The sequence below is a fragment of the Mytilus edulis genome, chromosome 1 (genome assembly GCF_963676685.1).
Source record: "Mytilus edulis chromosome 1, xbMytEdul2.2, whole genome shotgun sequence".
Taxonomy (NCBI): Eukaryota; Metazoa; Mollusca; class Bivalvia; order Mytilida; family Mytilidae; genus Mytilus; species Mytilus edulis.
Genome location: NC_092344.1, coordinates 33,369,271 through 33,383,526, shown reverse-complemented (window position 1 = coordinate 33,383,526; position 14,256 = coordinate 33,369,271). Strand labels below are relative to the sequence as shown.

Below are 14,256 nucleotides of genomic sequence, written 5' to 3'. Positions count from 1 at the left end.
ATAAGAGATTATGTTGGTAATGGTTGCTTGTAATAGTTGTATATAATTAGTGTATCATATCCATCTATCACTACCAATCAGTAGGGGATTATTTTTGTTGTGATACTTGATTAGTGTATCCTCGTCTTTACATTACTACCACTCAGTGGAGAATTATATTAGTTGTGATAGTATATTATGTTATGATGATAATGTATCTTAGCTTTTATATGTGTTGGTATTGATATTTGATTATGCATCTTACTCACTAATACCGGTATCCCCACCAATCAATAAAAGATTATGTTGGTTGTGATAGTTGATAAGTGATCATAGCCATCACATCGCTACCAATCAATAAAAGATAATATAAAAATGTGTGCAATAACTGGAATCAAAAGAATCATCACAAATCATAACAGAAAGTTTAGATGTTACTTTATTAACTTCGAACATCTCCATTACAGTTCAAATGTCTTGTTTCTTCCAGTCTGATGTCTTTATCGTGTACTACAAGTTGTCTATCATATTTAGAAATATCTTCTCTTCTCCAGTTGGAAACAAGACAAAATATTAGACAGACCATTACGGAGATCACTACGGTTACACTAACACCAAGAAATACTTGTAACGTGTTTGTGGTTTCTTCTTCGAATACAGGGGCTGTAAAAAAAAGAGATAGGTTATTTAACTAGAGGGAAATACATAAGGGTTACATTCATTTTATTCAATATGATTTGTCACCACCTCTCTTCCGGTACAGTTATTAAAACGGAGTCTCATACTCTGAACAAGTCTTCTGTACTTAAGTTGAGGAAAACTATCCCATTTATCAACAACTGCTACACTTAAATCGCCAAGATATAGCAGTGGTGGATCTCTTCGATTGAGATTTCTGCCAATGTCATCCTAGACATGTTCGATAGGGTCCATGTCTGGAGACATATAAGCCCAAAAAAATAGTGTCAACGGCTTCTTGCTCTTTATTCTCGGTTACAATACTTGCCCTGTATGGTCCAGCGTTGACGTCCATGTACAAGGGTCTTAACGCAAGTAGAAGATTGTCAAAATGAGAGACTAAGCACCAAATCCCTGTATATCTGTCAGTTCTTGTTACCTTGCAAATTATGCATACCCTATTAAAACAGTATGAAAACATGGAAAAGCAACCCCATACATCACCGAATGCAGTCATGAAGAATATGTTGTTTTGGCAGTTTTATTTTCCCGCCATCCCGTATTCTGCCGTCTTCTGATCGTAGCAGAAACAAACTCCCATCTGACCAATGAAATTTTTGCCAGCTTCTCGTATTCCGGCGTCGATGGTCATGAGCCCATTGAAATCTGATTATATGGTGCCTGGCTGTTAGGGCAGGTCTCCTGACAACAAGACGTTCTCATAGGTTGCCTCAATGATCTACGGATCAATGAGAGAACACTGTCACGACCACCTTAAGGCCAGTTGTGTCTAAGCTGCGTGGCAGGAGCAAATGGCCTTGCTTTAGAATGACGAATAAGCAGTCTGTCATCACGACGGGGAGTAAAACGAGGTCTTTTACCTTGGTCTATCATTTACAGTTCCTGTGTCACTTGCATGACGTTGTAAACGTCTGACAATGACGGTGTCATTAACATTGAAATGATTAACTATGCCCCTAGTACTCTTACCGGCATTTGACACGCCAATTGCTTGCCATCTTTTAGACACAGATAACTTACGCCTTGTCCTATTACAGAATGACTTGATGAAGGTCACATTTCACCTGTACGCGTGACAGTAGAAAGTTGATATAAAGGTTTCGAAATAGTGTATTTGTAAAAGTGCAGATGACCTTTAATAAAAAGTTGCTTGGCAGGTTTATCGGAGTATAGTGAAGGCAATTCATAACACCAAACATTCATATTTTTTCACAATAGTTAAACAAGTATTGCAAGTTATATTAAGGTGGTGCTTAACTTATGGCGAGCTATATATAATTGTGGTATGCCTAAAATTGTAACGCTTAAATATATACCTGCAGATATCAATGGTGTACAATTTTCGCCTGTAAATCCATCCATACACCCATGAAGACATCTCCCATCAGTAGCATTACACACAGCTCCTTTACATTTCCCACACATCTCTGTACAATTCATTCCAAACATTCCGCTCGGACATTCTATAGAAAACAATGTTTTATTCAAATAACCACCTTGTGATTAAAAATGCATGTTGGGTAACAAACGAGAGGATGTTATTTTAACAATATTGTATAAAACTGAAACCTACATTTAGGGTAGCACAATACAAAGATTTTATAACTCCAACTCCCAAGTTTTAAAATGCTGTAATTTTCTTGATAATGCTTGAAAATTTATAAAAGTGGTAGTTTTGGATAGCTAACAGATTACTCTTTCAAATTAATGCAATGCTAGTATTATACAACAACTATGTAACCAATTATAATGTTAACTGTGTCTAAAATATTTAATTTCGACTTTCAAATGAAATCAGCTTCTGCTTAGGTATCCCTAGAAGGTTGATTTTATTATATGTTGTTCCTATGGCCATTATCTACAATTGGATGTCTCAGATTTCAGATAGAATGTATAGAACAAATTTTACACCTAATTAAACATTATATTCTTTTATGTGGTTAGGATGTTTACTCTAATTAGAGATTTATGAGAGAATGGAATACCATAGAGACAATCTGAGACACCCTTTTGAAGCCCATGATGTGTTGATTGAGATTTCGTTAAAATTTTCTGCATAGTTAAAGAGATGATCAAGTGAACTTACCCGGATTTTGCCACTAATTACATAATAATTGATTACATAGTGATCGCATAATAAAAATATTGCATTCATTTAAAAGATTAATCTTTTATCTATCTATATATACACCTCTTTTATTATTTTCTATGAATTCATAAGAAAGTTACAGCATTTCAAAGGTTAGTGATTGGAAGTAAAAACATCTTTGTATTGTGCTACCTTAAATCAGAGATTACAACTTCTGTAATACAATGTAGTTGTCAATTATATACAGGTTTTGTATGAATTTGTGAATTGGGTTATTATAATGCTTTGATTTATCTAAAATAAGATCCTACAGGAAAGAGAGGCATACAGTAGTTTAATACATGCTGATAATACTTCCAACTGTGTGTTTAATTTTGATATCAGCATGACATACATCACTGCAAACATGGCGTTATTAATTGTTATGTCTTAAGGTTGATTAGATAATAGTTACTTTTTCATCATTTAGTATCGGATCTGATTTCACTCTGAACCTTATCAAAATATTCTGTTATCATGTTTTCCATCTTAATTTTTGAAATGGAATAATGGTATGATTGGATGGTGCTATGCATATACATCGTCAATCCCGTCATTTTGTGGAGAAACTCATGACAAATAGACTTATATGTCTGAGGGATATCCAGGCTTCATGTACACTCATGGTACACTTTAAAATGATCTGCTTACCCTTCCGGAGCATCTGAGATCAGTTGGGTTCGTGTTGCTCAATTTTTGGTTTTCTATTTTGTGTTTTGGGTACTGTTTTTTGTCTTTAAGTCTCTTTTTTGTCATTACGTTGTAAGTTTGTTTTCCGACTTATGGCTTTGGATGTCCCTTTGGTATCTTTTGGCTCTTCTTTGTTGTTTTTATACTAAAACTTGAGCTTTCCTTTGATATTTTTTAATTACCTTCCAAGCATTTAACACCTGTCCACCCCGATGCACATCCACTATTGCATGAACCATTGACTAGACCACAACCTTTCTTACGACAGTGTCCACATAATTCCCCACACCTTAATCCCCATCTACCAGGAGAACATTCTATAGAAAAAAATATATGTTTGTTTCTACTGATTTGTTATTCCTAATAAAATGGTCATTTACACTACTATCATTGTTTCGCCTTAAACTTTTGTCTAGAACAACTGAACATTTAAATCTGAAAAGGTATTGAATCTATAGAATAAGATGGTTCTCAACTAAGCCTACAAGTTTCGATTCTTGGGAAGTGAAGATACTAGAATATGACTGTTCAGCTATTGGTACTGATATTTATCTGCCTTTACTCAAGTTTTTTTTAGATCATTTTCATTAATCTTCGGTTTTTTTTATATCAAATTGAACGATTGGTTGTTTTTCTGTTTGTATTTTTTCATGGTTTTGTCTGTTCTTTGAAAGTGTACAGCCTGTCTCATGGTATTAAACATTATTTAATAATTTGTGAAGGATCGAGTTTACGAAAAGATGACTAAGGCTGTAGTCATAATGTTAAATTTGTAATACTATCAGGTGAAAAATTGCAGAATCATAATACTTTCATAAATAGAGTACTGTAGAATATACCAGTATTTAAGATATTTGCATGCAAAACTATAATAAATGATTACATTAATGTAAACAACTAGTAATACGCTAAATATTTATCTATCGATACCTGTATCACATCTGTCCCCTTGTAACCCAGGCTTACACCCAGATGTACATTCTCCAGTCTCTTTGTCACATGATCCGTCAAAACAGTTTCCACACGGCTGTAAACAATCTTTACCAAAATGAGTCGTATTGCATTCTGAAATTCCATTTAAATTTTTAAAATTTATTTTATGTTAGTATACCTACAGATGTTGTTTGACATTTAGTATGTTGTCTTGCTGTCTCATCAACGTGTACTTATTTTTATTTTGTTAAATAATGTGTTATGTCTTATCGTTTGTAGTCCAAATAATTATAAAATAGCCTTTCAATACTGTCCCTAACATGATGATTGTTTGAACTAGTAAAGTGAGAATAATTGTATGAATTTTAAGATCACATACTAGTATTCGTCCCAAAAATAGGTCTCTGTTTGTGATGACATGTGCGTTTCTCTGTGATGGGTGTTCTTGCGTGAGTTTGTGCTGTATCTATGTCATGTAGTGTTGTCATTTTAGACATATTTTTTAACATTGCCATATAAGCAGGAGGTTTAAGCTAGACAAAAAAACTCAAATTCAACCCAATTTTGTTTCTTAAAATTACCTGTACCAAGTCAGGATTATGGTAGCACAATACAAAGATTTTTTTACTTCCAATCATTAAACTTTGAAATGCTGTAACTTTCTTATGAATGCATAGAAAATAATAAAAGAGGTATATATGGATAGATAAAAGATTAATCTTTTAAATGAATGCAATATTTTTATTATGCAATCATTATGCAATCAATTATTATGTAATTAGTGGCAAAATCTGGGTAAGTTCACTTGAATGAATTTAGCTCTATCATCTCTTTAACTATACAGAAAATTTTAACGAAATCTTAATCAACACATCATGGGCTTCAAAAGGATGTCTCAGATTGTCTCTTTGGTGCTCCATTCTCTCATAAATCTCTAATTAGTGTAAACATCCTAACCACATAAAAGAAGATAATGTTTAATTAGGTGTAAAATTTGTTCTATACATTCTATCTGAAATCTGAGACACCCTTTTGTAGATAATGGCCATGGGAACAACATATAATAAAATCAACTCTCTAGGGATACATATGCAGAAGTTAATTTCATTTGAAAGTGGAAATTTGGTGAAAAATATTTTAGACTCAGTTAACATTATAATTGGTAACATAATTGTTGCATAATACTAACATTGCATTAAATTGAAAGAGTAATCTGTTAGCTATCCAAAACTACCACTTTTATAAATTTTCAAGCATTATTAAGAAAGTTACAGCATTTTAAAACTTGGGAGTTGGAGTTATAAAATCTTTGTATTGTGCTACCTTATGGCAGCTTTAATTAAATAGTTTGTTTCTATGTATGTTGGCGTCTATTTTTATTGGACTTCAGTTTTTCTGTTATTCTTTTGGTTACCTCTTATAATTTCCCTCGGTTTTTGTTTGTAACTCGGGTTTGTTTTCACTCAAGTGATTTAAAACTTTTGAATAGCGGTATGCTGGTGTGGCCTTTTTTAAGAGATGAGGTAGAACGTGCACATTTCAAATTGATAAAAATTCCAAACAGCCACGTTTTCTATATGAAACAATAAAATATCAACCACTGAATAACTAATAAAAGGTTAATGGGGGTAATTTCGTTGGTTAAGCAAATACAGTCAGAAGAACGTACGATACGACATCCAATGAGTCCTTTATTGTCTTGAAAAACAAATATTTTCGTTGGCGGAAAATTTTAAACGACTTTTATAAGAACGACATAGTAACGGTTTTATCACACAGTTCTACAACCAAGCTGTATTTCATACTTTCCATACAGGTTTTTCCATTCCATCCAGCTTGGCATCCATTAGGACAACTTCCATTGACATGATGACACATCAAATTATCGCTGCAGTGCCCACATCTGTTATAACACTTGTATCCATAGAAACCGACCTTACATTCTGGTGTAGTAAATAAAAATATAACAGTATTATAAAATCGTTTCAATGGTAAACTGTTTTTCATCCACTTACAGTACACATGGATAAAACGACCGTAATTTTGTCTAGAGTCATTGTAGGAATTGAAAGCACTTGCACTAAAATAAGAATTCCTATAAGACATCATCTACCAGAGACCAAGGGACGAGTACGCAATCAACGGCATGTCTAACAGTTACAGTACGATCTTAAACGATAAACAACACATGTACCATATAGGATTGAGCTTTTCGTAAAAGGACCCGGCATAGCAAAATATTAAAAAAATCAAAAGCTGACCTTCTGCAATGCAAAAACAAGTATAAAGTATCAACAAAATGTTTCACCATAAGTTTTCATAACTGTATATTTGTTTTAATTTTTCAAAATCAAAATCAATGATAAAACAAGTCTGTTATTTTTAAAAAGGGCACAATGTGTGCCAAATGAAAAACCTTTAACCAGACGATAAACTTTATTTCTGAAACGTACATAAGTGTTTACCAAGAAAAAGAGCATTTTTTTTAAAAACAATTTGGGGTCTTCAATGCTCTTTAACTTTGTACTTGTTTGGCTTTATAACTATTTTGATCTGAGCGTCAGTGCTGAGTCTTATGGAGACGAAACGCGCGTCTGACGTATTCAATTATAATCCTGGTACCTTTGATGACTATTTAAACATCTTATCACAATTCCAGTAAGTATGTCTATCATATTTCCCTTTTCTCCGCAGTAGAAAGCTTTATATGAGTTGCAGCAATAGATATTTCAGAGGGGCCATGTCATTATAAAAACAAGTTAGTTTTTTGTATGATAAGATCGTAAGAGCTATTCTCTGGAGATTAAATGTACTAATTTATTTCAACCAATGAAAGGTTATCTTACAAATACATATTACATTCTATGTAATTGGTATGGTCATGTGTTGCTATATTCTGTTTTAATGAACGCTCTACTGGCATGTTTGATAATGAGGGCCAATGAGACAACTATCCGTCCAAGTCACAATTTGAAAAAAGTAAACCATCAAAGTACGATCTTAAACACAGAGCCTGTTACGAGTTCATGCGATTCTGATTTATTTACATTCCCAAGTTTTTAAATGTATACCGCGACGTATCATATACGAACTAACATCGATATGCTACTTTAATGCTTTTCATTATCATAGCCATGGGCTTATGATTCTTACTTTACCTCTATGACATGTTCTGCCTTCCCAGCCTGGATCACATTTGTTCATTGGACAGAATCCAGACATAGAATCACAGCTAGTTCCATTTAAACAATGACCGCAGCTATAGGAACAACCTGGACCATAAGACCCAAGACATTCTGTAAATTAAACCAAAGTTATTCAGCACTATTTGTAGATCTAACATACTTTGTTGTACGTCTAGATATATATTCAAACTCAATGAAACTAGCGTCCAATTGTACGCTCATGTTTTTGCTTAATACTGCATTACCAACATGCGCTTTAAAAAAATATGCAGCAAAGCAATATACTCCATTACCAGATGTACAAATGACCAGTGTTCAATTACCATTTACTGTGGATTCATTTAATTTTCTGGGTACTAATTTTCGAGGATTGAAGAAAACTTGTATTTTCGTGGATATTTAATTTCCTCAATTTGCAAAAGTCTGCATAAAATCCTACAGAAAATTAGTAATTCGTTGAACATTTAAATTCCAAGTTCCCATCTGACCAAGAAAACATGTCTGACACACTGATTTTATATCTAATCAATATAGAACCTTTCTGACATTCTATTCCTAAACGACCAGTCTGACACCCAGATGGTATTGCTATTCTATACAGACCTATCTGACAGTCTACTCCTTGGCGACCAGTCTGACACCCGGACGAACATGCCCCAGTCTGTATATCACACTGTTCGTTTGGCTCTTTACATGAACACTGTCGCTCACATCCTGGTCCAAAGCTATATTTACTACAAACTAGAAAGGGAAAAATCATCAGAATGATTCGACTTGATTACAGGACGAAAAGAGCTTGATATCTCGACTTGGTTACAGAATAACTGTAACAAATGACCACATTCGTCGAAGCCTCGATCCCGAAACTGCTTACCAATCCAAAGCATCTAAGTAATCTCCAGATTCCCTGGATGGATTCGTACATTTTTATTTTTATTTTAATCTTTTATGTTTTGAGGAATACTGTGTCTTTCCCTTTTTTCTTTTTCTTGTTGTTGTCTTTCTTTCGTATACAGCTTTAATTCCGATTCCCCAATAGTCGATAGTAAAGACTCACTAAAGGGTCGAACAATTTAACATGAACTTTTATTTGAAATAACTTTCTGAATTCACACCGCATTTATCATTTTAGTCTGTAATCATGCCTTTTCTAAAGCACACAAGCTCGACTGAATAAATTTGATCTAAACAAAAAGACTTTGAATAAGCTGCTTCTGCGCCAAACATATATAATTTGGGTAAAAGAGGAACTATTGGTCTTGCGAATCTAAACTTTGTGAGCTACCCCTGTAATCATCATTGTGTCACAATGTTATAGGTGCTTCCGAAACACCTTACTGGAGTAACCTCTATAACCTCCCCAAACTAAAAAAAAATGATTCAAACTTTCCATTTGATCTCGTCTACAACAAATTATTGAGACATGCATTTTATTACATTGATTTTGTTTTCCTTCTTATCTAGTACAATTCAGAGTAAACATAATGAACAAAATCCGAGTACAGTACAAAATAAAACGGACTATAGTTTTAGCAATATCTTGAATCATACCAGGTACAGTTCCGAATAACCGTTTTTTTACTGGAAGTTCATTGGAATCTAGATTTAGTACCGTCAATTAGAATTTCAGTTGAAATTTGGAATTCCAATTTTTAATTGCATTAGGGAGGGGGATTTGGATCCCCTGTATTACTATTGTATCTGTAATATGATTCTTGATTGAAAAAAAACCCCAAAGAAATGGATAAGTTTACAACTTACTATAAACTGAAAGATCGCAAATAACAACAGGACCGTGTCTATTTAACACAGATAAATATTGTCCTCTCTGTGGTTTGTCACAAAACACAGAGGCTGAAGACCCGTGAGACTCGATCTCACTGCATATCACCATGGTAAATAGGTTACCGTCATCTCCGACCTTGATCTGCCAATCATATAACGTAGTGTTTGTACCTAATGTTAAAAATAGAAATAACGAGAAATTCTTTCAGACGATATTTTTTGAATTGCAGGAATTCTTGCAGCCATTTTAATTATATTTCATACTGGTGTACAGCAATAAAATGAATTATTTGCTAATGACTTCTGCAAAGGTTCTTTAACCACAAACATATGCATTTTGTCTTTTAAATACCATTTCATATATTATATACATAAAAGCCGAATAGTTTAACCAAACAATGCATTAAAAATGTCCACCCTCAAATCGTCTGTACACAAACATTTGCTCGAGAGACGAACAACAGCCATTTTTTATATCCGTCAAACAGCATGCGCTAACCACTACACCAGCTCCTCAACAGAGTAATTTTCACTAAGAGTAATGTTGCATTGACTTTTCATAAAAGCTTACGTATTATGCTAGTTTATATACATTTATCAGTGGCGGATCCAGAAATTTTCTTAAGTGGGGGCCCACTGACTGACCTAAGTGGGGGGCCGCTCAGTCACGCTTCAGGGATTCCCTATATAAGCAACCAATTTTTTTCCCAAAAAGGGGGGCCCAGGCCCCCTGCCCCCCCCCCCCCCCATAAATCCGCCTCTGTTTATTTGCAAACGTCTGAGTATTTTCTTCAAAAACTATCATACCTGCGTTCAGATATATTGTATGGATTGTGTGTGGTTTATCAAACTTGACCATCCACCAACCATTGACACCAGCCGTAGTTATAGCACAGGTACTAATATTACCATCAACACCATACCAAGATTGTGTTGATCCTGTTCCTACTTTGTGTGATGTAGATGCATTAAACGACACATTCTCTGAAAAAAATTAACATGCTAATCTTGCAAATCAGGATTAATGCAATATTTTCCATCGCAACAAAAACAAAAGTGAATATAGCAAGGCCATTGTACGATATTCGGCCATGAACACAATTCCGTTACTTGCTAAAACAAGCACTCTACAAACATGACAAATAAAAAGAAATTATAGAAGTTCTAATTAGTATCAAAATGATGGTTGTTGAATGTTTCCTTGTTGCTTTATGCATCAAATGTACACATGTTGTCTCATTACATCTCTACATCCTTGTCGATATCATTTCAGTACAATTTTGATATACGGGTTCTGGCCTATTTAGTGTGTAAGTGTGCTCACCTTGCTGACAGTTTCTACCTGACCATTGTCCAGTACAACCAGACTCACAGTTACCAGTATTTTTATCACAATCTAGAGGCTCCTTACAATGACAACGAAACTGACACATTGTTCCGAAAGTACCAAAGGGACACGCACTTTCTGAAAGATAATAGTTTTTACAGTTCAATATTAGAAATTAAAAAAACAGCAGTTATTAAGTATTTAACGCAGATAAAGCAGACACCTTTCAAAATGTACATTGACTATAGAAGTGGTTCGGCATAGCAGAAAAAAGAAGACTTTGAAACCAAATGTTTACCTGTTATTAAAGAAAACATTACAACTCCAAATAAACAGAGTAGTGTTCGATGAATGTTTACAGACATTTTTATTTTATTATTCATAAACATGTGATGATAAAATGTCGATGTTCAAAACATTCTTTTGGCACAGATAATCCTATTAAAAGTAACAATACAAGCGTGAATCTATACCTTTATCTGTGAGGTGTAAAGAAATTTCTTTTAAAATATGATCATATAAATGGTTTACATCAAAATACTTGACTGACAAAGACTGACAAACGGTGAAAGTAAAATATATAAATGTTTAATATCGTAAACCATGAATGCAAAGGGATATCATGACCGTTGTGTATATGTAGCTAACTCAACATGAGGTCTCCTTTAGTCTCGTCTGCTATTTAAGTCAAGTGATAAAGGTCAGCATAAGATGTTTTAGGGGCGACCAGCATATGTACATTGGAATATTTCTGAAAAAGATTCAATGAATAATTTCTATTTATACAAAACTAATTGAGAATAACTACATATTAAAATATTTAAACATTATAAGATTGAAGATTCTCCATAGTTTTATTTTAACAAGAGGAACATCTCAACTTTTGTCTTTAAAAGACAATCTGAATTCTTAAATATCTATGTCATCAATGAAAGATAAAAGCTACCGACTTTTTTATTTGAAGAAAAAGAAGGTAAAACATCTTGATAATTCTATCTGTTTTATACGATTATTTATGTTTATATATCTTTTTATTCTATTATACCGTTACGTCTGTGGGTGGTTTACCGTACATTGACAGTATAATATAAATCCGATTTTTTTCCCTTCAATTTCATCACAAGTTCACCAAACGGAAAATGAGGAAACTATCATACTTAATCAATCAATGTTATTAGTAAGCGTAAATTTAATCTTTTTTAGAGAAAAAAAGGTACAGTTTTTGTTGCATTAAATTTACATTTCTTAAACTATGAGGTTTCAGATTTTGCCAAGAACGTTCAGGGTTTTAAATTAATCCACCTGCGCTAAAAATAAAACAAACATACTAATTAAATCCTGCATGAGCGATTTGCAACCCTTGTCATGCATTGTGAAAAAATGTTAGTGGCGGCGAATTTATTAAATAGACATAGTGAACTATATTGCTTATTCCGAAATATTGACTCACTGCGAATGAAATCGGGACTAAGAGTCTCCCATCATATGTATCGATTCAATGCTTCAGCGGACGATACTTGCATAATTATCGTTCCTTTTCTAGGGCGCACAATGCTGCCTTTGACCACTAACTTGAGTGGGTGATACATCGGATATCTAAATGTCTACAAAACATGGGTATCGATCCAGTTTTAGAGCGAGCAATACCCCATTGGACAAATACTTCACTAGCATGGGTAACGACCAAGTATCAGATGATAACGCCGGTATCTACAAGTCTACAAGCATGAGTATCGATCCAGTTCTAGAATGAACGAAACTGACGTTACGCACGATAACTATTGCGTTCGGATTAGAATTGCGCTATAATATGTTTAAGAACAGCAACCATTCGCCTATGAGAAAGTTTAAACAAATGTTGTTGCATTGGACTTCTATCTACCAGCTTGAGTAACGATCAAATACCAGAGCAGATGATACCACCGGGCCTAACGGTCCACAAGTATGAATATTGATCTATTGCACGTAAATAAAAACAAACGAGTTGTGTTTTTGTTTTAATTACTATTAAACTTAATAATTAAGGGTATTCGAAAGGCCTCAAAAATGGGCGATATCTTTTTGCGCCAAAAATGAAATCATTTGCGCCACAACTTATTTGCGCCAAAGCTACTTCTGTGCCACTTCATTTTAAAAACCATAGGTATCATTTGCGACAATTTTATGAATTTTATTTATTTTTAATCATGTTTAAAGAATATAATATATATATAGTCATCATCTTCGTTTGTTGCAACACCAATATTATCAATAATTCTGTGAAATAGGCTTGATTTTTTGGTTGAGATGGGTGCAGTTTCCTTCTTTCACAACTTACATTTCTTTAAAAAATCTTTTCTTAATCTTCTCCGTCAATTTTGAAGAGCTCAAAATTAATTATTAACATATCATTTGCTTTTCGTTTGTTTGGACTTAACTGTATATCTCAATATAATTTCTGTGTTTTCTTAAAGCCAGTGCTTGACAAAATTTGTGTATTCGAAGACGATGAGAGATTTTCCTCTATCAAACTTTATTTTCTTGAACGATATATCAGACATCATTACATGTAAGAAACTATTCGGTTACTGAACAATCTATGTATTGGTGATGTTTCTCAATTTTGATGAGTGTTGAGTTTATTCTAAAGTTGATAGGTCTTCATAGTACATGTTACATGTATACGCTATAGGTGAAACAAATATACAGGTAAATGTGGCGCCATTTGATTTCATTTATTGGCGCTATTGATATCATCCGTAAAATAAAGAGTGGCGAATTGATAAAATTTCAAAATAATAATTAGCGCAAATTGATTCTGTTTCAAAATATAAGCAAACAAAAATAATTAAAAAAGAAATATTCTAAATCGTTGTAAGTTTTTTACAAGAACATTTGACAATTTGACACGTTCAGTTTTAATATTCGAATGAGATGAAGAGTTTCCAAGTCATTCAACATGCGCGTGTTGGTAGTAACGTCCTATATTTCAAGGAACGAAACCTTACGATGGTGAAAAATTACATAAATCGTCAACTTGCAAACACTTTATGAACCTTTATCGCAAAAAATAGATATTTATTGTGGAAGTATATTAATCCAAATTACGGTAGCAATCTATAAAAAAAAAAAGTTCACACCCCTTTGTTTACGGTTGCACTATTAAAATAATAAGTAGTTTGAGAAATTATCCTTCCAAATTGTCTATGCTTTTTATATATATATATACTATTAATTCGCGTATTCAAAGATTTAAGCATTATTCTATGATATGATGTTATCTGGCTAGCTATTATTGTTGTTCTCTTTTGGTCATTTAACTCATATGTTTCGGATCTATTCCATCTTTGGCTTTCATATATTTGGTTTTGAGTGTTGAACGGTCAATTCAGGAAAACAAACAATTTATAAAGTGTTTTTTTTCTTTTCTTTTTTTTCTTTAGTACTTTTTTCCGTTATATACTTAACGAACAGGACATGGATTGCATGCTAAACCAAATGATTAGCTAAACTCAGTTCTTAATAAGCAAGTGCATAATTTTAGCCTGCTT

General features: G+C 33.4%; 1 protein-coding gene across 1 annotated transcript; it reads right to left on the bottom strand.

The window, feature by feature from the left end:
• Positions 1 to 400: 400 nt before the first annotated feature.
• LOC139481349 (multiple epidermal growth factor-like domains protein 11) lies at positions 401 to 11,175 on the bottom strand. The gene is made up of 11 exons (XM_071264614.1): positions 11,025 to 11,175; positions 10,724 to 10,864; positions 10,207 to 10,383; positions 9,376 to 9,570; positions 8,218 to 8,355; positions 7,588 to 7,725; positions 6,235 to 6,372; positions 4,427 to 4,561; positions 3,679 to 3,813; positions 1,995 to 2,141; positions 401 to 642 (listed from the first exon to the last, which is right to left on the bottom strand). The coding sequence occupies exons 1-11, from the start codon at positions 11,113 to 11,115 to the stop codon at positions 422 to 424; spliced, it is 1,656 nt and encodes a 551-aa protein (XP_071120715.1). The 5' UTR covers positions 11,116 to 11,175; the 3' UTR covers positions 401 to 421.
• Between the last annotated feature and the right edge of the window lie 3,081 nt (positions 11,176 to 14,256).